Genomic DNA, 24,712 nt, shown 5'->3' with positions numbered 1-24,712 from the left:
GACCACAAGAGAAATGAGTAACTGAAAGATAACAGGAAAATCTCCCAACGCTCAGAAATTAACATACCTCTAAAATAGTTCATGACTCAAAGACAAAGAATCAATGGAAGTCAGAAAATATTTTGAACTGAACCAAAATGAAAAAATAACATATCAAAATTCATGAGGGCAACTAAAGCACTGCTCAGAGGGAAATTTATAGCATTAAATGTTTACATTAGAAAAGAAGAAATGACAATTTAAGCTTCGGTAGTAACAAAAAAGTAAGAAAGGAAGAAACTGAACATAAAAAGCAGAGGAATAAAAAATATTAGAGCAGAAATTGATTACATTGAAAACAAAAATAATCAAGACCATCAATGAAACAAAAAAAGCTGGTTCTTAATAAGATCAAGATCAATAAATTGATAAACCTCTATCTAGTAAGACTAAAAGGACAAAAAGAAAGAAGACACAAATTACCAATATCAGAAAAAAGAATGAGGGAATATCACTAGAAGCCTCAAATATCTTGAAAGGGCAATAAGGGAATACTTCAGGGAACTCTACTATAAATTCGACGATTTATAAGAAATGGGTCGATTCCTCAAAAAGTATGAACTATCAAAACACACCCAAGATGAAACAGAGAGGCTGAATAGCTTTGCAACTATTAAAGAAGTTGACTTTGTAGTTAAAAACCTTTCCAAAAAGAAATCTCCAGGCCAGATGGTTTCCCTGGTGATTTCTACCAAATATTTAAAGAAATAACACCAACTCTGCACAATTTCTTCCAAAAAATATTAACAGGAGGGACCCTGCCCAACTCATTTTAAGGCCAGCACTACCCCGATACCAAAACTAGACAAACAATATAAGAAGAGTATAAGCAAGGCACAAGGGTGGCTCAGTTGGTGAAGCATCCAACTCTTGATTTCGGCTCAGGTGATGATCTCAGGATTTGTGGCATGGAGCCCTATGTCAGGCTCTGCACTGGCAGCATGGAGCCGGCTTGGGATTCTCTCTCTCCCTTTCTCTCTACTCTTCCCCTGCTCATGGTGTGCATACACTCTCTCTCAAATAAATAAACGTTTAAAAGAAAACTACAAGCCAATAGGTTTCATCAACATAGATGCAAAAATCCTTAACAAAATATTAGCAGATTGAATCCAGCAACATAAAAAAAAAAAAAAAAAAAAACCAGAATATACCATAACCAAAGTAAGGTTTATCCCAGGAGAGCAAGGCTGTTTCAAAATTCAAAAATCAATCAGTGTAATCTATCACAGTAATTGTGGAAAGCAGCATCAGTATAGGACCACATGGTAAACACTTCCATCCCTGCTGGCTACAAATCTGTGTCTCAGCCACTCAACTTTGTCACCGTAGGTAGAGTGAAAACAGACATAGACATCATGGAAGCAAATGCGCATGAGGCATGTTTCAATAACGCCGTATTTACAAAAACGAGCAGCAGAGCCCTTTATAACAAAAACATTCAACAAACTAGAAATAGAAGAAAACTCCTGCAACATAACAAAGGTCATTTCTGACAAGTCCACAGCTAACTTCCTATTTAGTGGTGAAAGACTGAAACCTTTCCTTTTAAGATCAGGAACAAGGCAAGGATGCCCACTCCTGCCCCTTTTATTCAGCAGAGCATTAGAAGTCCTACGCAGAGCAATCACACTAGAAAAAAGAAAGAAAAGGCACCCAAACTGGAAAAGGAGAAGTATAATTATCTGTTTGTAAATGACACGGCCATATGTATAGAAACCCCTAAATAGTCCACAAAAAAAAAAAAAAACCTGTTAGAATATACAAATTTAGCAAAGTTACAGGATGCAAAATCAACACGTAAAAATCATTTTTGCCTCTATATGCTAGAAATGAACAATCCCAAAAGGAAATCAAGAAGACAATTCCAAAACATAAGCAGTATTCTCTTGGACATCAGTCTTAGCAATATATTTAATAAATACATCTCCTCAGGTAAGGAAAACAAAAGCAAAAACAAACTATCAGGATAAACTAAAATAAACATTTTTATACAGCAAAGGGCACCATCAACAAAACAAAGAAAGCAACCTGGTAAATGGGAGAAGATATTTGCAAATGATATATATCTAGTAAGGGATTAATATCCAAAATATATAAAGAACTTATATAATAACACCAAAAAAAAAAACACCCAAATACTCCAATTAAAAAATGGACAGAGGACCTGAACAGATATTTTTTCTTTTTTTTTTTTTTAAGTTTATTTATTTTGAAAGAGAGAGAGAGAGAGACAGAGTGTGCACATGAGAGGCAGGTAGAGAGGGAGAGAGACAGGGAGGGTTCACACGGTCAGTGCAGAACTTGATACAGGGTTCAAACTCACAAACCATGAAATCATGACCTGAGCTGAAGTCAGACACTTACCCAACTGAGCCACCCAGGCGCCCCCAGCCATTTTTTCAAAGAAGACATACAGATGGCCAACAGATACATGAAAGGATGCTCAACATCACTCATCATTAGGGAAATGCAAATCAAAACCACAATGAGATATCACCTCAGACCAGTTGTAATGGCTAGTATTAAAAAGACAAGAAATAACAAGTGTCGGCAAGGATGTGGAAAAAAGGAATCCCTTGCTCACTGTTGATGGGAATGGAAACTGGTACAATTGCTGTGGAAAATAGTATGGAGGTTTCTCAAAAAATTAGAAAATGCTATACAATCCAGTAATTCCACTGTTGGATATTTACCAAAAAACCAAAAACACGAATTTGAAAAGATATGTGAACCCCTACGCTGACTGCAGCATTATTTATAATAGCCAAGATATAGAAACAACCCAAGTGTCCACTGATGGATGGATAAAGCAGGTATAGCGCGCGCACACACACACACACACACACACACACACACACTCACAGAGGAATATTACTCGACCATAAAAGAAAGAAGGAGATCTTCCCATTTGCAATAATATGGATGCTCCTAGAGGGTATTATGGTAAGTGAAATAAGTCAGAGACAAATACCATATGACTTCATTTACATGTGGAATCTGAAAAAAATGAAACAAATGAACAAACAAAAAAAGAGACTCCTATATACAGAGAACAAACTGGTGGTTGCCAGAGGGATGGGGGTCAGGGGGATAAGGTGAAATAAATGGTGGAGATTAAGAGGGTCAAATTCCCAATAAGTAAGTCATGGAGATGAAAAGTACAGCATAAGGAATACAGTCAGCAATACTGTAATGACGTTGTGTGGGGACAGATGGTTAATTGCACTTACTGTGGTGAGCACAGCATAATGTATAAAATTGTTGAATCACTATGCTGTGCACCTGAAACTAATATAACACTGTATATCATCTATACTTAAATAAATTTTTTAAATATTTATTTATTTTTGAGAGACAGAAAGAAAGAGGGCTATGAGGGGGCAGGGTACAGAGAGAGAGGGCTCTGGACAGAGGGCCCAAAATGGGCTCTGCACTGATAACAACGAGCCCGTTGTGGAACTTGAACTCAGAAGCCGTGAGAATATAACCTGAGCCAAAATCAGACGCTTAACCGATTGAGGCACCTAGATGCCCCAATAATAATTTTTTAAAAAAGAAAACAATTCCATTTACGATAGCATCAAAAAGAACACAATACTTAGAAATAAACCTAACCTGGGGCACCTGGGTGGCTCAGTCGGTTGAGCACCCGACTTCGGCTCAGGTCATGATCTCACGGTCTGTGAGTTCGAGCCCCGCGTGGGGCTCTGTGCTGACGGCTCGGAGCCTGGAGCCTGCTTCGGATTCTGTTTCCTTCTCTCTCTGCCCCTCCCCCGCTCGCGCTTTGTCTCACTCTGTTTCTCAAAAATAAATAAATGTAAAAAAAGAAATAAACCTAACCAGGGGCACCTGGGTGGCTTAGTCATTTGACCATCCAACTCCTGATTTCAGTTCAGGTCATGGTTTGTGAATTCCAGCCCCTCATCGGGCTCTGCCCTTGAGATTCTCTCTCTCTTTCTCTCTCTCTGCCCCTCCCCTGCTCACTCTTGTACTCTATCAAAATAAACATTTAAAAAAAAGAAAGAAACCTAACCAAAGAAGTGAAAGACTCGTACACTAAAAACTACAATTTCTGAAAGAAATTAAGGAAGACACAAAGAAATGGGAAGCCATTCCGTGTGTCTTTCGAGCTAAAGACTTAATACTGTTAGGATGTCCATACTTCCCAAAGGGATCTATAGATTCAGTGCAATCCCTATCAAATTCCCAGTGACATTTTTTTTAAAGAAACAGAAAAATTCTTGGGGCGCCTGGGTGGCTCAGTTCACCGTCCAACATTGGTTCAGGTCATGACCTTGCAGTCCGTGAGTTCAAGCCCCACATCAGGCTCTGTGCCGACAGCTCAGAGACTGGATCCTGCTTCGGATTCTGTGTCTTCCTCTCTCTCTGTCCCTCCCCCGCCAAAAATAAACATTTTTAAAATTAAAAAAAAAAAAAGAAATATAAAAATTCATCCCAAATCCATATGGAATTCCAAGGAACCTAAGTGGCCAAAACAATTGTGAAAAGAAGACCAAACTTGAAGGACTCACACGTCCTGAATTCAACACATATCACAAAGCTACAGTAATCAAAACGCTACCGTGCCGGCCTAAAGACAGACAAGGAGACCAATGAAACAGAACAGAGAGCCCATGATCTTTGGCAAGAATGGCAAAAATACTTAACAGGAGAAGGACAAACGGTGTTGGGAAAACTGGATGTCCACATGCAAAAGAGGTAAAGCAGGCCCTTAATTTACACCATGTACAAAAATGGACTCAAGGGGCGCCTGGGTGGCTCAGTCGGTTAAGCATCGACTTCAGCTCAGGTCATGATCTCACAGTTCATGGGTTCGAGCCCCGCATTGGGCTCTGTGCTATCAGCTCGGAGCCTGGAGCCTGCTTTGGATTCTGTGTCTCCTTCTATCTCGCCTTCCCCGCCCCCCCCCCCCCCACACTCTGTCTCTCTCTGTCTCAAAAATAAATAAAAAACATTAATTAAAAAAACAAAAACAAAAATGGACTCAAAATGGATTAAATATTTAAATGTAAGACCTAGGGGCGCTTGGTTGGCCCAGTCAGAACAGCATACGACTCTTGATCTCAGGGTTGTGAGTTTGAGCCCCAAAACAGGCATGGAGAAGGGGGAGGGGGGGAGGGGGAGGGGAAGGGGGAGGGAAGGGAAGGGAAGGGAGGGGAAGGGAAGGGAAGGGAGGAAGAGAGAGAGGAATGAAAGATGGAAGGGAGAGAGGGAGAGAGAAAGAGAGAAAGAGAGAAAGAGAGAAAGAGAGAAAGAGAGAAAGAAAAAGAAAGAAAGAAAGAAAGAAAGAAAGAAAGAAAGAAAGAAAGAAAGAAAGAAAGAAAGAAAGAAAAAGAAATTTAAGACCTAAAACTTTAACACTCCTAGAAGAAAACACAAAAGAAAACTTCCTGATACAGGTCTTGGCAATAATTCCTTAGATGATACACCAGAAGCAGGAAACAAAAGCAAAAATAGACTAATGGGACTACATCAAATTTTAAAAGTTGTGTTTACAAAGTGAAAGGCAACCTATGAAATAGGAGAGAGCCTGCTTGGAACTCCGCCTTCTCTTCTCTCTCCGCTCCTCCCCTGCTCGTGCACTGTCTCTCTCAAAAATAAATAAACTTTAAAAAAAAAAAAAAAAAAGAGTTAAGCTGTGCTTCTGTGGCATATACACCATGCCCTGTGAGATGATTTAAGACAAATCAAACGAACCCTGCCCATCCGGACCCAGGGCAAGAAAACACTTCCCAGCTCTGGGTAGGAGTGTGGATTGCTCATGCTGCTCCATTTTTGTTTTATTTCTTTAATTTTTTTTTTTGATGTTTATTTATTTCTGAGACAGAGAGAGACAGAGCATGAACAGGGTAGGGTCACAGAGAGGGAAACACAGAATCCAAAGCGGGCTCCAGGCTCTGAGCTGTCGGCACAGAGCCCGACGCGGGGCTCGAACTCACAGACTGCGAGATCGTGACCTGAGCCGAAGTCGCTCAACCGAGCCACCCAGGCGGCCCTATTTTTGTATTATTTTTTAAAACCTACACAGCGTTGGGGCGCCTGGGTGGCTCAGTCAGTTAAGCGTCCGGCTTCCGCTCAGGTCACGATCTTGCAGTTCCTGAGTTCTAGCCCCGTGTCGGGCTCTGTGCTGACAGCTGGGAGGCCCAGAGCCTGCTTTGGATTCTGTGTCTCCCTCTCTCTCTGCCTCTCCCCTGCTCACACTGTCTCTCTCTCAAAAATAATAAATGAACATTTTCAAAAATTCGCATAGTGCTTATTAACATGTGCCACACACTGGCCCTCGCCCTTTACAAATATTGACTCATTTCACTTAATCCCCATGGCGACCCTACAAGGTAGGTTTTCTCATTAGCCGAATTTCACAAAAGAAGAAACTAAGGCATGGGGGGGGGACTACGATTACTCAGTGCCGGAGCCTTCCATCTCTGCTCACTGATGAAGGCGAGACTCCCCCGCTGTCCTCAGCATACCGTCCTAGCAGGCAATGACTGTGGACAGGAGTGGGACGGAGTGGGACGGAGTGGGACGGAGTGGGAATAAAACCCCATCCACGTGGCAAACCGGATGGCCTTCCCAACCCCCTGACAGCCAGGCTTCTCCTTACTTTGCTCTTGACTTTCTCTTACTGCAAAATTCAGAGAGGCTGCAATGAAAAGGTTATCGGGATCCGGTTTATGAGTTGTCGCCACCCCCGTGACTCTATGACAAGAGAGGAACATCTGGTCCTTTCTGCGTAGCCCATCTGTAGCACCTCCCAGGAAGGACATTCCATGTGCTACCACCCCGCCTGGTCAGTGTGAAAGCTCACACTGCTGGGGCTCCATGCAGAGCACACATCTGATCTAGAAAAGCACCGAGAAGTGACAAATGGGGCCTTGGTTTTTTAAAAAAGAGAGCAAGGGGCACCTGGGTGGCTCAGTCGATAAAGCGTCTGACCTCGGCTCAGGTCGCCATCTCGCGGTCCGTGAGTTCGAGCCCCGCGTCGGGCTCCATGCCCACGGCTCGGACCCTGGAGCCTGCTTCGGATTCTGTGTCTCCCTCCCTCTCTGCCCCTCCCCCGCTCACACTCTGCCTCTCCCTCAAAACTGAATAAACGTTTAAAACAATTGTTTTTAATAAAAATTAAAATAAAATAAAAAGAGAGATCATTTTCAGTCTTACAGTCTTCACCTGTAGGGCCACCCAGGTACACAGAGGCTGCCCCTAGTACTGGCCTGACGCCACATAAAAATTCCCAAGCCACATTCGCTTCATCCTCTCTATTCAACAAATGTTCTACAAGCAATTTTAAAACAAGTGTCACTACAATTCTCGATACCAGAATTACATGAGAGAGTTGTAGGCTTAAAAATCCATATAGGGGCGCCTGGGTGGCTCAGTCGGTTGAGCGTCCAATTTCGGCTCAGGTCACGATCTCGAGGTCCGCGAGTTCGAGCCCCGCGTCAGGCTCTGTGCTGACAGCTCAGAGCCTGGAGCCTGTTTCAGATTCTGTGTCTCCCTCTCTCTGACCCTCCCCCATTCATGCTCTGTCTCTCTCTGTCTCAAAAATAAATAAACGTTAAAAAAAATTTTTTTTTAAATCCATATAAATGATAGTTCATTCTAATTTCCCTGTGTTGGAGTGACAAGGAACAAGCAACATGTTTCCCACCTCATCGCGTTTACAGATGACAAAACTGGCTGACGTTCAGATAAGATAAAACAACTAAACAGGGAAGGGATCAAAACCCAAATCTCCCACACCTTTGGTTTAGGGCATTTTCATAAGCTGCAAATATGCCAGCGTTACCTAGTTTAATTGACACCTGCTCACAGACACTAACAAATTCAATCAACGTCATCATAGTTAATAGTCTAAGAATCATTTTCACACTACGTCATGCATCTTCCAAACTGGTCGGGAATAAGCCTTACAGAACGGATGCCCCGACGGCCACTTCAGAAGACTAGCATTAAGACAGACTGGACTCGTTAGGTATGTTAATTATTAGATATATGCTACATTCAGCCAGGAAGTATATGCTTCATGCCTCACAGCCTTTTTTTTAACACACCAAATGAGTTTTTGTTAACTTTTTAATCTATTTTCAGATTTCCACAAAAATTACAAGAATAATACAAAGATTTATTACTAAAGAACTACCCGGGGCGCCCAGGGGGTTCAGTCGGTTGAGCGTCCGACTGAGGCTCAGGTCATGATCTCACGGTGCATGAGTTTGAGCCCTGCATTGGGCTCTGTGCTGACAGCTCAGAGCCTGGAATCTGCTTTGGATTCTGTGTCTCCCTCTCTCTCTCTGCCCCTCCCCTGCTCGTGTTCTGTCTTTCTCTCTCTCAAAAATGAGTAAACGTTAAAAAATTTTTTTATTACTAAAGAACTATCAACGTTTTACCACAACATTATACCCCTGTGGTAGATACATATATGTGTATATCTGTATATATGTTTCTGGAGCCACTTGAGAGTAAGTTATCAACATAAGGTCCCTCTGCCCCTAAAAACTTCAGTGCACAAAGACTAAAGTCAAGTAATTTACATGATACGCTACTATTCTCTACAGACCTGATAGAAATTTTCCAAGTGTCATAATCATATCTGTAGGAAAATAAAATATCAGATCACAAGTTACATTAAGTTGTTTAAAAATCTCCATTTTGTATATAATGAAAGCAATTTAAAGTTTCAAACTAAACACACACGCACACACACACAAAGCAAAAATGAAGAAGGAAATAAACAAAACGAAAAACACTAAAAATACCAATAAGTACGACAATGCTGGAAAGGAAAAGGAAGCGAGGCTTTACATAAACAGAAATTCAGACAATTCCACGACACGAATAACTGCGCCCTGGCCTCGTCCAAGCGAGGTCACTCTTCACTTTGGTTCAAAAACACTTCTTCATCCAGACTCAAAGTTGATTTCACAGACACAAGTGTGGTCCTCTTTCTTTAATGCAAAGATTTTCTGAAGTATCTTTAGGCCTACCCCATAAAAATGGCCTATCTTCTTATTCAATGTGAGAAAACACGGGGTGGGGGGGTGTGGGCTATGACTTAACCCTCTGTTCCTGAGTCTCAGCTGACTCTGAAGGAATCATGAAAACTGACCTCTGACCAAAAAAACGTCACAGGAAACTCTGAATTTTAGTTAATTCGTTAATTTAGTTAATAGTTTAACGCCTCCAAGAGCGTTAAAACGCACTTTAGGCCAACGTGGCAACTGCAGACTTCTCATAAAAAAGAGAGAGACTCATACCAGCCAGGCTCATAAAAATTTTGCTAGTCCAAAGAGCAACATAAACGTGAGCTGCTACATAAGAAACGCGTTTCAGTGCTCTCTCAACAGTGTTTATGAGCACAAAGTGGATTCTGCCCCGTTCAATGTGTTAGGGACCGAGCCACTAAGTCGGTCGGCCGGAATACGCACATAGGAAAGTTCTGTGCTATGCGGTTAGCCAAGGGGTCGGGAGGCCCATTTTTAAGGTATCAGTGGGGTGCCTGGGTGGCGCAGTCGGTTAAGCGTCCGACTTCAGCCAGGTCACGATCTCGCGGTCCGTGAGTTCGAGCGCCGCGTCAGGCTCTGGGCTGATGGCTCAGAGCCTGGAGCCTGTTTCCGATTCTGTGTCTCCCTCTCTCTCTGCCCCTCCCCTGTTCATGCTCTGTCTCTCTCTGTCCCAAAAAAAAAAAAAAAAAGGTATTAGTAATAGGGTGGAACTCAGATACACAAGAATCTGAAAAGCAAAGTGTGTTCAAAAACATGTGACCACTCTGAGCTTAATGAATTGCGAGGCCTCTGTGGAAACCAAGATCTCATCTGCCAGTTCTCACACAGAGTCAAAGGGCCAAGGAGCCCCCTCAGCCAGCCCTAAAAAGCCCAGATGAAGAAGGGACAGTACAAGAAAGGAAAGTCATTACTAAGGAGGATTCTGAAGGCTCTAAACACAGCCCTGAAATAGTGATGCTTTGTGACCAGGGAAAAGACCACCAGACATCAACTACTCACACAAAGAGATTCTGCCCCTGAGAGGGACGCAAAACCACTAATTAAAACCCGGGGCCCCTTCTTTGGGAAGGCCGCAGCAGGAGAGAGAAAGAGTGAGGGATAAAACAGAATAATGACTATCTTGCAGGGAAATGAGCTGGTACAGGTCTACCCTGAGGCAAAGCCCTCCGTGATCTCATCTGTGAAATGAGGGGGTAGAAGATCGCCAAGCTCTTTCCAGAGTGTGATAGAAAGAAAACACCCTTTGGTGTCAGACACGCTGTGGCTCCACAACTTACCAACTGTGCCACTTATGTTCTATGCCTCGGTTTCTCCACCTGGAAAATGGAGATTCTACCCGCATATTCTCCCTATCGTGGAAAATTCCAGAGGTTGGCAGCCCAAGATTTGTGAGGTGGCTCTGAGCAACAAAATCCTCAGAGGCTAATAAGTCTCTCCAGTCTGGATGGCCTTCACTTCAGCCACCTCAAGCCTTAAGATGGCTGCAGGATTCCAGCCACCACGTCTGCATTCCAGTTGCGGCCATATGTCTGTATTCCAAGAGCAAAGGAAAAAGAAGGAAGGGTACAAAGAAGGTTCTAGGAAACTTTTGTGATAACTCTGCTCATGTCTAGAACAGAATCACACAGCCATCCCTAGCTGTGAGGGAGAGGAGGGGTGCAAACTACAGTTTTATCTAGGACAACTACGTATCCAGCTACAAACTGGGGTTCCGTGACTATAGAAGAAGCAAAGAATGGACAGATCTGCAATACCCCCACCTCACTTCAAGGACTAAACTGGATAATACATGTAAAGTCTGATGATTCCCGGACTCACAAACTTATTCCTTCCCTGTCTGGTAACACTGAGAGCGGATGATGGGTCTCAGCAGCTTAAGAGGTTCCTCCTGCGGTAGCCCTTAATGCCGGGCCTCTGGCCACACCCCACATACAACCTACACTGCAGCCCAACAAACCCATCTCCCCCTTTCACGGTTCTAAACCTTTGTACTCACAAAGCCTCCTTCCAGGGAAGCCTTCCCCCCTCACCCCGGCAACTGTCTGCATGACGGATCGCTCCTCAACATGCCAGGTCTTGCTCACCTGCCCCTCCTCCCTCCACCCCCAGGTAGAGCCCGTGCTCTCACTCCCAGGTGCTTCCCTTATGGGAGCGCTCACCGTCCCGTATCGAAACAGCAGCCACTTCTAGTGAGTGCCGGTCCCTGTCCTGAGCCCTGCACACACAGCTTCGCAGCCAATCCCAACAACCCTATGACGAAGACTCTGTATCACCCCCGTTTTACAGATAAAGAAACAGAGGCCCAGAGAGGTTAACCAGCTTGCCCGAAGTTACGCTGGGAGGAAACACCCGAGGCAGGATTCGAGCCCAGGGCGCTGGACCACAAACCTGTACTCAGCCACCACTCTAGACTGCCTCTACTACTAGAGGGAGGGGTCTAGATGTCATCTTAGAGCCGGGATGATCAAACTACATCCCACAGGCTAACTCCGGCCCTCCACCTGTTTTCGCAAAGTTTTGTTGGAGCACAGGGGTACCCACTTGTTTACCCTGGGAGGGCTGCAGGGTTGCCATGGAGACTGGAGATAGCCCAGGATGCACAAAATATTAACTACCTGGCCCCTCTACAGAAAAAGTTGGCTCAACCCTGTTTTAGGCTGTCAGCTCCTCAAGACATGGCCTGTGTGCGTTGCTCCTGTGTCCTCAGCATCCCGCGTGGCATTGCATTTGGCACAGGCACAAGAGGCGCTCAACAAACACGTGGGGTGTGAATACCCCACCAGCAAAGAGGAGCGCGTCGGGGGGCTGAGGCTGCCGGCTCACTCGGGACTTGGAAAGTTTCCCAATTCTGTCCAGATACTATGTAACAACCAAAAGGCCCGGGAAACCTGTCGCAGGGCTTCGGTTGTGTGGTTAGTGGCTCGCCATGCCTCTGACGGAGGGACCCCTGCAGGCCAGTTGAGGGCCGTCTGTATCCATCAGCAAACCCACTCAACTCCCCTGAACAAGTAGCCCAGGCCGACCCCTGGGGCCCACCCGCCCGTGGGAGAATGTGGGTTCGACTGCTTCCTAGGCGGGGTCCCCTCTCACCCGCCCACCTCCGCTGGGAGGTCACTGACCTGACTTTGCAGATGCATGCCGAACACATCCTGGAAAAGAGGTGTTAAAAACTGATATTGGTTGCCTTTCAACTGGTTACATTTTCATCAAAACATTCATAGGAAAAGGAGCGCCTGGGTGGCTCGGCGGGTTAACCGTTTTCGGCTCTGGTCACGAACTCACAGTTGGTGAGTTTGAGCCCCGCGGTGAGCTCTGCACTGGCAACGTGGAGCCTGCTTGGGATTCTTTCTCTGCCCCCCTCCCCCTCTTGTGTTTGCTCTGTCTCTCTCTCTCTCTCTCTCTCTCTCAAAATAAATAAATAAACGTTAATAAAAACACATTTATAGGAAGGGACCAAACCACATACAACAGAAATAGCCCTCTAAAAACGACAGCAAAACGTGAAAAAGTTATTCAAGGCTCAAATGCCTCCTCTGACCTTCAAAGAACAGGCTTGCAACAAGACTGTATAATGTTTCCTAATTTTATCGTAATTATTGATGTCACTGCACGAGACACAAATAAAGCACTTTCCTTCTGGGCTGTGACCATATTCGATCCAGCCTGGGTTATCAAAAATCACATTCTGGATGGTTTTCTCTTTAATTCTGTCTTGGCCTGGCCCCAAATCACATCAGGCAGGAGCCAGGCAGAGCTACAAAAAGCCTCCCACATTTCCGGCACAATCGTTTCAAGCCTCCTTTCGGAACACAAAAGCCGTATCTCTTCTCTTTCTCAGAGTTTTTAAACAACGGTCCAACTCAAGCAGACTCTTGAGGAACCGCAGGCTAAAAGCAGCAAATGGAGACAGTCAGCCACTTTGCAAATCAAGTAACTTGTCACCTAGGTCCTCATGTAGGAGGAAGGGTTAAGAAACACCTGCCTATTTGCTAAGGCTGGGTCTAAAATGACCACTAACTTGGCCTCTCAGTTCCACAGTTACCCACTGGTCTAAAACATAGGACTTCCGGGGCGCCTGGGTGGCTCAGTAGGTTAGGCGTCCGACTTCAGGCGTCTGATTTCAGCTGGGGTCATGATCTCGCAGTTCGTGGGTTTGTGCCCCACATCGGGCTCTGTGCTGGCAGCTCAGAGCCTGGAGCCTGCTTCTGATCCTGTGTCTCCCTCTCTCTCTGCCCCTCCCCTGCTCATACTGCCCCCCCCCCCACCTCTCTCTCTCTCTCTCTCTCTCTCTCTCTCAAAAATAAACATTAAATTTTTTTTTTAAATATAAGACTCCCAAGTAGACCCATTTCTGCTGAGGCCCCTACTGTGTGCCACCCGCTGTGCCGGGCCTGTTGTCTGTAGCAGCCTCACAGCAATACTCCAAGGTTAATATCATTTCACAGATGAGGAAAACAGGGCCCAAACAGTCAAGTGACCTGCCAAGGTCATGCAGCTAAAAAGAGGCCAAGCCGGAAAGGCAGGGAAGTCTGACCATGTCACCAGCCTGTGCACCTGCACACTGCCTCCCTCCGAAGCTGGCTGGCATTGGGGGCAGTCCACTCAGGTACATAGTGCTGATGGGGAAATGGCTCAGCCACTCTGGAAAACTCTTACGGAGTTTCTACATGCGCGTATCCTACAACCCTGAGATCCCGATCCCCAAGCATGTACCCAAGAGAGATAAAAGCATGTGTCCACGCAAAAACTTACACACAGGGACGCCTGGGTGACTCAGTCGGTTAAGCGTCCGCCTTGGGCTTAGGTCATGACCTCAATGTTCATGAGTTCGAACCCTGCATCGGGCTTGATGCTGACGGCACGGAGCCCGCTTTGAATTTGGATCCTCTGTCCCCCTATCTCTCTGCCCCTCCCCCACTTGCTCTCGCGCGCTCTCTTTCTCTCTCAAAAATAAACATTTTTTAAAAACCCTTTAAATGATAAAAATAATAAAAAATAAAAAACTTATACACAAATAACAGCTTTATTGATAACAGCTAAAAAAGACTGGAAACCCAAATGTCCACCTACAAGTGAATGGATAAACCGTGGCATATCCACAGGATGTAATATTACACAACAACAACAACAACAAAATTATAATCTACGGATAGATGCGGCAACACCCAGAATCTCAGAACATGAGGCTGACTGAAATAAACCAGACTCCAGAAAGGATCTCCTATATGGGTCCACCTATACGAAAACCCAAGAACAGACGAAACTAATTCATGGTGATAGAAATCAGAAACAGAATGCAGGGGACGGGGAACTGACTGGCAAGAACAAGGAAATCTGGGGTGGGGGGAGGGGTAGAACCAGGGGAATCCGAGAACGTTCTGTACTTTTTAAAGGAGTGGTTACATGGCGTAAACAATTGCCAAAATTCAGCAAACAGAACGCCTGAGACCTGTGCGCTTTATTGTATTTAATTATACCTTTAAAAAAAAAAAAAGTCCTCAGGCTAATGAGTCCGTCATTCAAATGACAAAACAGAAAACATGAATTATTACACGTATACTTCCAAACTGATTGCTCAAGGGTATTTAAAGAAACCCCAAAGAAAAGTCTGATTTGCCCATGAAAGCAAATTAAGTTTACTCACTGGCTCTAGAAAGAATTTCCCTCACAATAAGGCCCACCACCTTGCATTTGCCCAAGGGGTCTGTCTAGTAGACAGAGATGAATGAGTCCAGCAACCCTGCCTAACCAGCCCACTTTCAGTCAGGACAGCAACCCTTTCAGGACAGAGATGGCTGTCCCCATGGCAACCAGTGAAGGTGGGAAAGGTGGAGGGGAAGGGAACCAGCGGGATTAAGAACCACTTTAGAATAATGACTGTATGGAGGCTGCGAGTGCCATACCCCCCCCCCCCCCCCCCCGAGGTCCGAGTCCTAATTCCTGGAACCCGGGAATGTCAGCTTACAGGGCAGGCAGCACATATGACCAATTTAAGGGTTTTTAAATGGGGAGATTGTCCCGGAATGTCTCGGTGGGCCCTAAATGCAATCCCTAGGGGTCCTTCTAAGACAGAGGGGACAGAGGGAGACTTGATACAGAGGAGATGCAATGGGAAGACGGAGGCAAAAACTGGGGTGAGGCAGGTACCAGCCAAGGAATGCCAACAACCACCAGAAGCTGGAGGAAGCAAGAAATTAACTTTCCCTTGGAGCGTCTGGTGAAAGCCTGGGCCTGCCAAGACCTTGATTTGGGCCCAGGGAAACCTATTTCAGACTCTGGCCTCTAGAACCATGAGAACATAAATGTCTGTTGTTGGGAACTACCAAGTTTACTGCCATTTGTTCTAACAAAACTAACACAGACCGGGAGCCTAAAATGCAGTATTGTTTCTGCCAGATATCTACACTCCTCCGATATCACTTCAAACTTTTAAGAAGTAATCGAATTAATAAACGTTTTTCTTCTCTTTTTTTTTTAATTTTTTTATTTTTTTTTAACATTTATTTATTTTTGAGAGGCAGAGAGAGGCAGAGCATGAGCAGGGGAAGGGAAGGGAGAGAGTTGTCGGCACAGAGCCCAACGCGGGGCTCAAACTGACAAACTGTGAGATCACGACCTGAGCTGAAGTCGGACGCTTAACTGACTGAGCCACCCAGGCGCCCCCCTTTTTTTTTTCATTTTTTTTAATGCTTATCTACTTTTGAGAGAGAGAGGAGAGAGGGAGAGAGCATGAGCGGGGGAGGGACAGAGAGAGGGAGACAGAATCTGAAGCAGGCTCCAGGCTCTGAGCTGTCAGCACAGAGCCTGATGCGGGGCTTGAACCCACAAACTCTGGGTCAGGTCAGATCATGACCTGAGCCGAAGTCAGACGCTTAACCCACTGAGCCACCCAGGTGCCCCCAAGTTTTTCTTTTCTTGAAAGAAAACATCAGAGAATATCCTTATTACCATGGGGTAAGCAAAGATTTCCTAAATAGCACTCAAAAAGAACTCATCATAAAAGGGGAAAATTTTTTATATGTGACTATGCTAAAATTTAAAATTTGTGCATACCAAGAGATGACATGGCAAACCACGGGTGACGATGCCTGCTTTCTCTGTTTGCAGTGCCCGTATCCGCGTGCACATAACCCATCGGCGAACTCCTATCCAGAATCTATAAAGAACTCTCTTTCACAAGTCAATATGAAAAAGCAGATGTCCCACGATACAAACAGCGAAGGACTTAAGTAACACCTGACAAAACGTGAAATCCAGATGGCCAACAGGCACACAAAAAGATGCTAACCTTCATTAGTCATCAAGGAAAGGCAAATTCAAACCACAATCAGATGCCACCCATCGGGTTGGCTAAAATGCAAACAGACAACATCGAGTATAGATGAGGCTATGGGGCACCCAGAACCCTGAAGCGCTCCTGGCGGGAATATTAACAGATCCAACCACTAGGACAAAACTCTCTTCATAAGCTGGACGGTTGGAAATACTGTCGCGTAACCCAGTATTTCACTCCTAGGTATACACGCACAGAAATGCGTATGTATGTTCCACAGAACTCACGGCAGTGCTTTCGTAAGGGCCCCAAACTGGGAAAAGCTCAAAAGTTTATGAGAAGCGTCCACGTATTCAATATATTCATACGATGGAATAGAGCAGTGCACACAGACAACGATTAGACCCAGCACCACGGAGGGGGCTCAGGGACGTGATGTTAAGAGAAGAAGCCTGGAACAATACATCAGGCCGTTCGATAGGAAATTCAAGAAGAGGCCTACCTCATGTAAGGTGCTGGACATCAACAGCGGGCGACCGTGAGGGACGGCGGGAGGGGACTGGCCGCTGTTTCTTGATCTGGATACGGTCCGCTTATGAAAATGCGTTGAACTATTACACGTATGAGTTACGCACTTTTCTGAACGTACGTTAGACTTCAAGTTTACCCCCCAAAACTAGTTATTCCGAGATTATGGGAAAAGCTTTTTTTCCCCCCTCAATGTAACTTTTTCAAACTGCAAAATGGACGCAAGCTTACCTCAGGAGAAAATAAATAAATAAAGGAAAAAAGAGAAGAACAAATAATATCCCCCACGACCCCACCAACCAAGGAAAACCATGGTAACCATTTGGCGTAAATCTCCTCAAATACACATACATTTTAAAGAGAGAGGAGGACAGCACATCCTACAGGGAGTGGTTAACTCAGGCAGGTGCTCCATAAATATTCTGAACCATACGTGAATAAATCACATTAGATGCTATTTTGTAACCTAGGCAACCACCTCTTTATTGTTGCCGTCCACGAAGAAATCCAGTGTCCCCAAAGGATTTGAGTGTGCAAGCTCACACTCTGGCAAACCAGCCAGCAAGGTGTGTGAATACTTTCTAAGTACATGTGGGCAAGAACATAAAACCCAGAGCCGTGATTTTTTTAACCCTGGTTATCACCAACTGCCTCTAAAATTTGTGGAGTACTCAAAAAGCATTCATTTTAATTCAGTACGGTTTTAAAAGTTAATACATGCTCCCTCCTTGACTTTTTTAAATTTTTTTTTTCAACGTTTATTTATTTTTGGGACAGAGAGAGACAGAGCATGAACGGGGGAGGGGCAGAGAGAGAGGGAAACACAGAATCGGAACCAGGCTCCAGGCTCTGAGCCATCAGCCCAGAGCCTGATGCGGGGCTCGAACTCACAGACCGCGAGATCGTGACCTGGCTGAAGTCGGACGCTTAACCGACTGAGCCACCCAGGCGCCCTCCTTGACTTTTTTAAATGAGTCAAGTAGCCCCCGAGCCCTGGGAAATCAGGGCCAGAGCCTAAAAACTGCATTCTCAAAGCAGGGCATTCATGCAGATCAAGTCGAAAGCAGGTCCTGGATACCTGGCCACTGAAGGCCCACATTAGCTGGGCAGCCGTGGGCCCTAAGTCAAGGTGGACATTTCACAAGGTAAGTCAGACTCCCTGACCCTGAAGACGAAGACTGATGGTCGCAGAGGGCGGGGCAAATGACACACATATCAACTCGAGGACAAGGCTATAAACAGGTAGAGAACCAAGAAATAACAATAATAGTAGCTATATAAATACAAGTTAATCCTGCTTTCATTCCTCTTTCATTCACTCTCTTATTTACTCAATTATATCTACTGACCCCTTATGATATCCCAGACCCCGTCCTAGACACTGGAGATACAGCAGTGAACATGGCAGACGAAACTATTCTCTGTCCTCAGGGAGTTGACATCTTGTGCGGGGGGACAAGAGTAAAATATTGAGTGTGTCAGAGGGTGGTGGTGATGGAGAAAAATAAAGCAGGGGAGGGAGATAGGGACTCGAGGCTGGAGGAGGAGAGCAAGTCACTTGCTGTAGAGATGCAAATATTTGCTGGGTTCCAAGTTTTAAAAGGATCCTTTCAAAACACATCCTCTCCAAAGAACTCTGGCATAATTATGTTAATGGGAGCCCCAGGGTAACCACAGGATTCAGAAAATAAACCAAGAACTTTATGAACCAGAAAGGGTCCATTTAAGACGGGCAAACTGAAGATCCAATAATAGCTACCACGTCTCCAGATCTTGTTCTGCACCTTTCTCAGCTGCTCATAGACCAGTCTCCTCAATTAATTTTCACACTGAACGGATGAGAAGGGTAACATCTTTTCTCTCTTTAACAGATGAGAAAACGGAAGCCGAGAGTAATTAAGAAACCGGCCCAAGGTGACACGTGTGCTAAACGTTGATGTCCGGGTTCGGCCCGGAGTCCACACTCCCCTTACGTTCCAAATAAAACGTCCACTGCTCACCTGGGGTTTTCTTTGCCTGATACTTACCTTCCTTATCCTGCTCAAGACTTAACCTTTAATATTTTACTGAGTTCTCACAACCGCACCCATCACACTCACACACACACACACACACACACACAAATTGGAGGCCGGTTTCATATTTGCAACGTCTTCTTTTCTCTTGATAACGAAAAGTGAATGACGATCAAGACCCTCAAATGTTGAAATACCACTTCCTAGACCCAATTAGAAATTATTTTCCCGGGGCACCCGGGTGGCTCAGTTGGCGAAGCATCTGACTCTTGGTCATGATCTCACGGTCCGTAGGTTCGAGCCCCACATCAGGCTCTGCACTCATAGGGCAGAGCCTGCTCGGGATTCTCTCTCCCCCTCTCTCTCTGCCCTCCACCACCTGCATTCTCTCTCTCTCTCTCTCAAAAACAAATAAGTAAACATTAAAAAACAAAGAAAAAGAAATTATGTTCTCAAACATTTGATATTCCCAGCAAACCCAAAATAGTTCCATCTGGGTTGGAGACTAAAATTAGCCTTCGTGCCGGCAAAGGAAGAGTTCATACGGCCAATTTCTTACAAACTAAAAACGAGTTCCCCAAAGGTAACTCCTGGCTGCCCCCCATCCTCCCCACAAGCATGAGGGTCCCCTGTGACCCTCATCTCCATAAAAGACGCCTCCACCTCAACATCCCAGGCTCTCAGAGCTATAAACACAAGAGTCCTCCTTGGCCCCTCTTTCTCTCACCTCATCCAACCCATGGGCAGCTTCTATCCTCCCCACTCCGAATCTGTACCTTCTTTCCACTTTCCTCGTCCCCCAAGTGCAAGCCCCCAGCATCTCTGGCCTAGACCACCGTGAGGAGCTCCCAACTGGCCTGTTTCCCGATAGGACCCTGTGAAATTCTCATCTCCAAAGAGTACCCAGAGTGAACTTTTTAAAGCATGAATCAGACCGTGTCACCTCTCGGCCTAAAATCCTTCTGGACAACCAGAACGCAGCCTTAAATTCTTCCCCTGGACTACAAGGCACCGTGCGGCCTGGCACCGGCCTGCCTCACCAAGCTTTTGGGCTTCAACTCTCTCCCTGGTTCACTCTGTGCGAAAACCAAAAGACTAGCAAAAACACAGTGCTTGAGATTAAAATGTGAATAGGGGTGCCTGGGTGGCGGCTGACTTCGGCTCAGGTCCTGATCTCGCAGTTTGTGGGTTCAAGCCCAGCATCGGGCTGTGTGCTGACAGCTCAGAGCCTGGAGCCTGCTTCCGACTCTGTGTCTCCATCTCTCTCTGCCCCTCCCCTGCTCATGCTCTGTCTCTCTCTCTCTCTCTCTCTCTCTCTCTCTCTCTCTCAAAAGCAAATAAACATTAAAAAAAATAATAAAAGAAAGAAAAAAGTACTGCAGAAGAACATGCCATGAGATCTAAAAGTGAAGGTAACTTGAATCAAGCTGCCCACTGTTTGTACCAAGGCATTCCCCTGGGCCAGGGAGCTAGGGACTTGTACTTTTTAATTCTGAGTCTCCTCCCCTACTTCATGTGCAGATGCCTGTGCGTTTTGCACACTGAAATAGCTCCAGCTCTTAGAAAAGTGCCTGGCACATAGTAGTTCCTCAATAAAATAGTCTCCGAGTAAATACATTCATGAACACATGAATATAGTGTCAAAGTTTCTCTCTTTCTCCTCTCTCCCTTCTTACTGTTCCAGACCTCCCCTTGACAAGGGAGAAATGTGCAAACACTGAGTCTCCACAAATCCTCTCCAGACCACTAATGGACCTTTGGCAACAGCTGAGAGAACACGGATGTGGGGAACACAGACCTGAACACGGAGACATGAACCACTAGAAAGAGATAATGCTTTTGGAGTCAGTGGTAAACTCACAGTCTACTATGCTAAGAATAAACACTGACGGCATAGACCACACTAAACAAACTCAGCAAAGATGAGGTCTCACACATTACACAGTACATTTCACCTATGAAGCCTGCAATCATGTAAATATTATTATTACTATATTTATTATTAATTTTGCCTCTTCTCAATCTGGCATAACCTACATACCCCAGTGGATTTAAGATCATACAAAAGCATGAGTTACTCCAATTCCTACTAAATCCGCCGGAAAGAACAAATCCTTTAATATGCATTGCAGGTAAAGTACCATCCCCAGTGAAATGACTGTAATCCAGGGTAAAATCTCTGTTGGCCTCATAAGCTACTTGGGGGGGGGGGGGGGGGGGCAGAGCATTAAAAGGGACTGCCCAACACACAAACCAGATGCTGTCACCAACAAGGCACAATTACCAAGAACTGAAATCGGATTGAATCATCTCCTCTCTCATCCTACACACACTACCTATTCCTTTGCAGCTTTCAAAACCTAAAGGGGGAAAGAGGCAAGAGCAGACACCGGGGCTATTTTGAGAAATAAAAGGACTCAAAAGTTAAAAGCACAACTTCCACTGACAGAGTAGCAGATCTCCCAGGAAACCCAGGTGACTCAGAAAGTTCTCTGATAGAAACAAGTCAGTTTCCATATTTAGGAAATGGTCTTCCTCCCTGTTGAGTTTCATGTAAATAACTGCCCAGTCAAAGTTTCAGCTGGAAGCCACCTGAACATTTTCCATCCCATGTGCAGGCAAAGAGGACCAAGTAATCCAGTCTAACCAGCAGAGAGAAGCAAGAGTTCCCAGGGTGTGATTCAAACTTCACAAGCATCCTGAAAAATCCCAAGACCTAAGATCCAAGGGCCACAGACGGCAGGACAAAAGATCTCATCCACAACGTCTATCTCCCTCTGGCTTGTTTTTGAAAAACAAAGTAAAAAAAAAAAAAAAAAGTAAACAGCAGCACCACATCTGCTCCTTCCAAGTCCCCCTCACTATCCTCTGCATTGTGCCCCACATACCATCATCAACACAAGTGAGCTGGGGGCCCTTCCCTTAACACCCCCATCCTCCCACGTGGCCATACTGGGTTTCCCAACAGTGAGGGCAGAGTGAGCAGGGAACTCCAAAAGGCACCTAAATGGGCGGGGGTTAATAACAATAGCTTACAAAACAAACCGTCCATTTCCAAAGGGGAGAGGGTGTTCAAAAAAAAAAAAAAGAAGGAAAGAAATAACTAAGCTTCTGTTGCAGAGATTGGAGGTCTCAAACCACCCACTGGGCAGGAGGTAGCGCGCACTCCGGAAGGCACCGAGAATAAGTGGTAGGTGTTTGGTGATGGTGGTGGTGGTGGTTTTAAACACTAAAGTTTTAAATGAACTATGTTACGGAGAGAATTGTTGTGATGGGACCAGGGGTATTAACGCTTTTTCCTGCAGGCATACAGCACGCCCCCTCTGCCTCTCTTCCTCAGCCATTCTTCAGGAGTGCGGGAAACCGCTAGCAGGCAGGGCCCTGGGACCAGTGCGCCCCTCTTTTGCTACTCCAGTCCCTGCAGGTGCCAGGGCCGAAGAAAACCGGGTCTCTCGCCTCCCTCTCCGCCACTGCGGTGCGGTCCTGGGGTGGGGTCACGGCCTGCCCCATCCCGGGCACCCCACCTGGAAAGGAGCTGGGACGCAGGAAGGGCACTCGGAGAGGCAGCACCCGATCGGCCGGTGGCACAGTGGCGCGCGCGCGCGCGCACACACACACACACACACACACACACACACACACACACACACACAGCTGAGCGGCGCGAAGGGAGGGGCGCGCGGTGGCGCTGGCGGCGGGCGCGTTACCTGTTCTGCCAGCCCTGGAGGAGGTTGGTGTATTTGCTGAGCACGCCTTCGAGCGCCGGCTCCCTCCTGCGGCCGCCTCCTCCCGACGGACTGGCGGCCACCGAGCCCGGGCTGCTGCGGCTGCCCCCGCCGCCGAGCCCGGCTACCGCCGACCGGCTGGAGACCCCCCGGCCGGCCAGGGAGCAGGACGGCGAGGAGCCAGCCGAGGTGGCGCGGCTGCTGCTGCGGCTGCTGCTGTTGCTGCCCCCGCCGCCGTCTGCGCCTTGGGCCGCCCTCTCCATGGTCCGTGCGCGCCTGGAACGCGAGTGCCCGCCGCGGTGGCGGCCGCGGCGCTGGGGCTCCCGGCGCGGCGGCGGCGGCGGCGGCAGCTGCTGCTGCTATAGCTCCGGGCGCCCGGGCCGCGCGTGGCTGCTCCAAATCCCCGGGAAATGCCTGACTCATACAGGAGGAAGAGGAGGAGGCGAAGGAGAGCTGGGAAGGAAGCCAACGGGGCTGGATGCAGCTGCGGCCGCCCCTCCTCCTGCCGCGGCCCTGGCCCCGGCCCCTCCCTCCGTACTAGTTTCCTCGGCAAGTTCGGAGCGGGTGGCCGGTTCGGCGAGCCCTCCTGTGGTTCCTCTTCCCCTTCTTTCGGGTCCTGGCGGCCGCTCGGGGCCGGGGGCGCTGCCGGGCGCCGAGCCGCAGGGTGGGTACGCCCTGTCACCCTCGCGTTCCTTCTGCCGCCCCCTCTCGGATCCGAAGGGGCGAAAGGGAATCTCCGCGCGTTCCTCCCCACCCCCAACCCACCTCGGGACCTGGAGGGAGGGGCGGGGGCGGGCGGCCCCACCCACCCGATCCACCCGGATATTGACCCGCCCGGCCTAACGCGGGCACCAGCGCGCAGTCCCTCTCTCTGCCTTCCCCGCCGAGCCCGGGCCAGACACACGCACACAGCAACCTGGGAATGAGCCTTACAAGCAGAGCGAAGTTAATAGGGCAGGAACGTCTTCCAGGCTCTCCTGCATGCCTGGTAGGGGACAGGTGATTCTGTCCCCAAGGTAAGCTTGCCCGGGGTATTTTCACGCTGCAGAGTTACGGTAAATGCATCATGGACACCAGGGAAGGAACTGGAGTGGGGCAAGAAAACTCTAAGGTTCCTCCAAGTGCCTCCTTACATTGAGTGCCCTGGGCGCTTCACTTGCCTCACCCTAATCCGCACACTGATGGACACATAAATCTGGCAAGTCAAAACTAGCGATTTGATTTCCCAGAGGGAAATCAACCGATATTTACAATCACAGTGAAGTATGTATTCTCTGTGGTCGCTGTAACTTCTTCCCTGCACCCCCACCCTAAGATACACTGAGCTGCAACTTGGTCTCTAAATCTAAAATCGTTGCTGTTTTGCAAAAGTAGAGGAGTCGCACTTTCTCCACCGTACTAATAATTTCTGTGAGTATAAATATCCAATGCAATCTGGAAGTTTCTAAAATTACCTAGAAAAATGGCTCTGAGGAGCTCAGGCACCGCGCGCGCGCACACACACACACACAACAAAAACAAAGGGTGATAGATTGATAGGCAATCCCGGTTCAAAGGATCTACAAACCCATAAAACAGATAAATAATTCAATAGTTAAAAAAAATTACTGAGTGAAATAGAGTCAGCTCTCATGGGGGCAGTTCCCCAAACCTGCCTCCTCTCTAGCTTCATATCCTTCCAGAAAGGTGGTTTACCTCTAGAAATCTTCATGGAGAAGCTTCTGAGGCTGATGAGAAGTAGTTGTGCCCTGAATAAATTACAATTCCAGGTGCCTATACAGAGAAAGAAGGAAGAAAGAAAGAGAGAGAGGAAGGAAGGAAGGAAGGAAGGAAGGAAGGAAGGAATGAAGAAAGAAAGAAAGAAAGAAAGAAAGAAAGAAAGAAAGAAAGAAAGAAAGAAAGAAAGAAAGAAAGAAAGAAAGAAGAAAGAAAGAAAGAATCCAACTCTTGATTTCTGCTCAGGTGGTGATCTCATGGTTGGTGGCATCGATCCCCATGTCCCCATGTTGGGCTCTGTGCTGACAACACGGAGCCTGCTTAGGATTCTCTCTCCCTCTCTCTGCCCCTCCCTCACTCATGCTCTTTCTTTCTCAAAATAAAGAAGTA

The 24,712-nt window shown here is 46.6% G+C and overlaps 1 protein-coding gene across 4 annotated transcripts in view; it reads right to left on the bottom strand.

The window, feature by feature from the left end:
• Positions 1–23,361, bottom strand: part of OSBPL10 (oxysterol binding protein like 10) — a 310,207-nt gene extending 286,846 nt beyond the window's left edge. For 3 of the 4 annotated variants that reach the window (XM_086720579.1, XM_086720580.1, XM_086720578.1), the window contains exon 1: positions 22,589–23,361. In XM_086720579.1, coding sequence (XP_086576705.1) covers positions 22,589–22,869 — 281 coding nt within the window. In that variant the 5' untranslated portion in view covers positions 22,870–23,361. The remainder of the gene's footprint in view (positions 1–22,588) is intronic. The other variant, XM_086720577.1, reaches the window with a different exon arrangement.
• Positions 23,362–24,712: the final 1,351 nt, after the last annotated feature.

The sequence above is a fragment of the Puma concolor genome, chromosome C2 (assembly GCF_028749965.1).
Source record: "Puma concolor isolate L17-30 chromosome C2, mPumCon1.1.hap2, whole genome shotgun sequence".
NCBI classification, from domain to species: Eukaryota; Metazoa; Chordata; class Mammalia; order Carnivora; family Felidae; genus Puma; species Puma concolor.
Note: the sequence above shows the minus strand (reverse complement) of the source record. Positions and strands in the feature narration are given on the sequence as shown.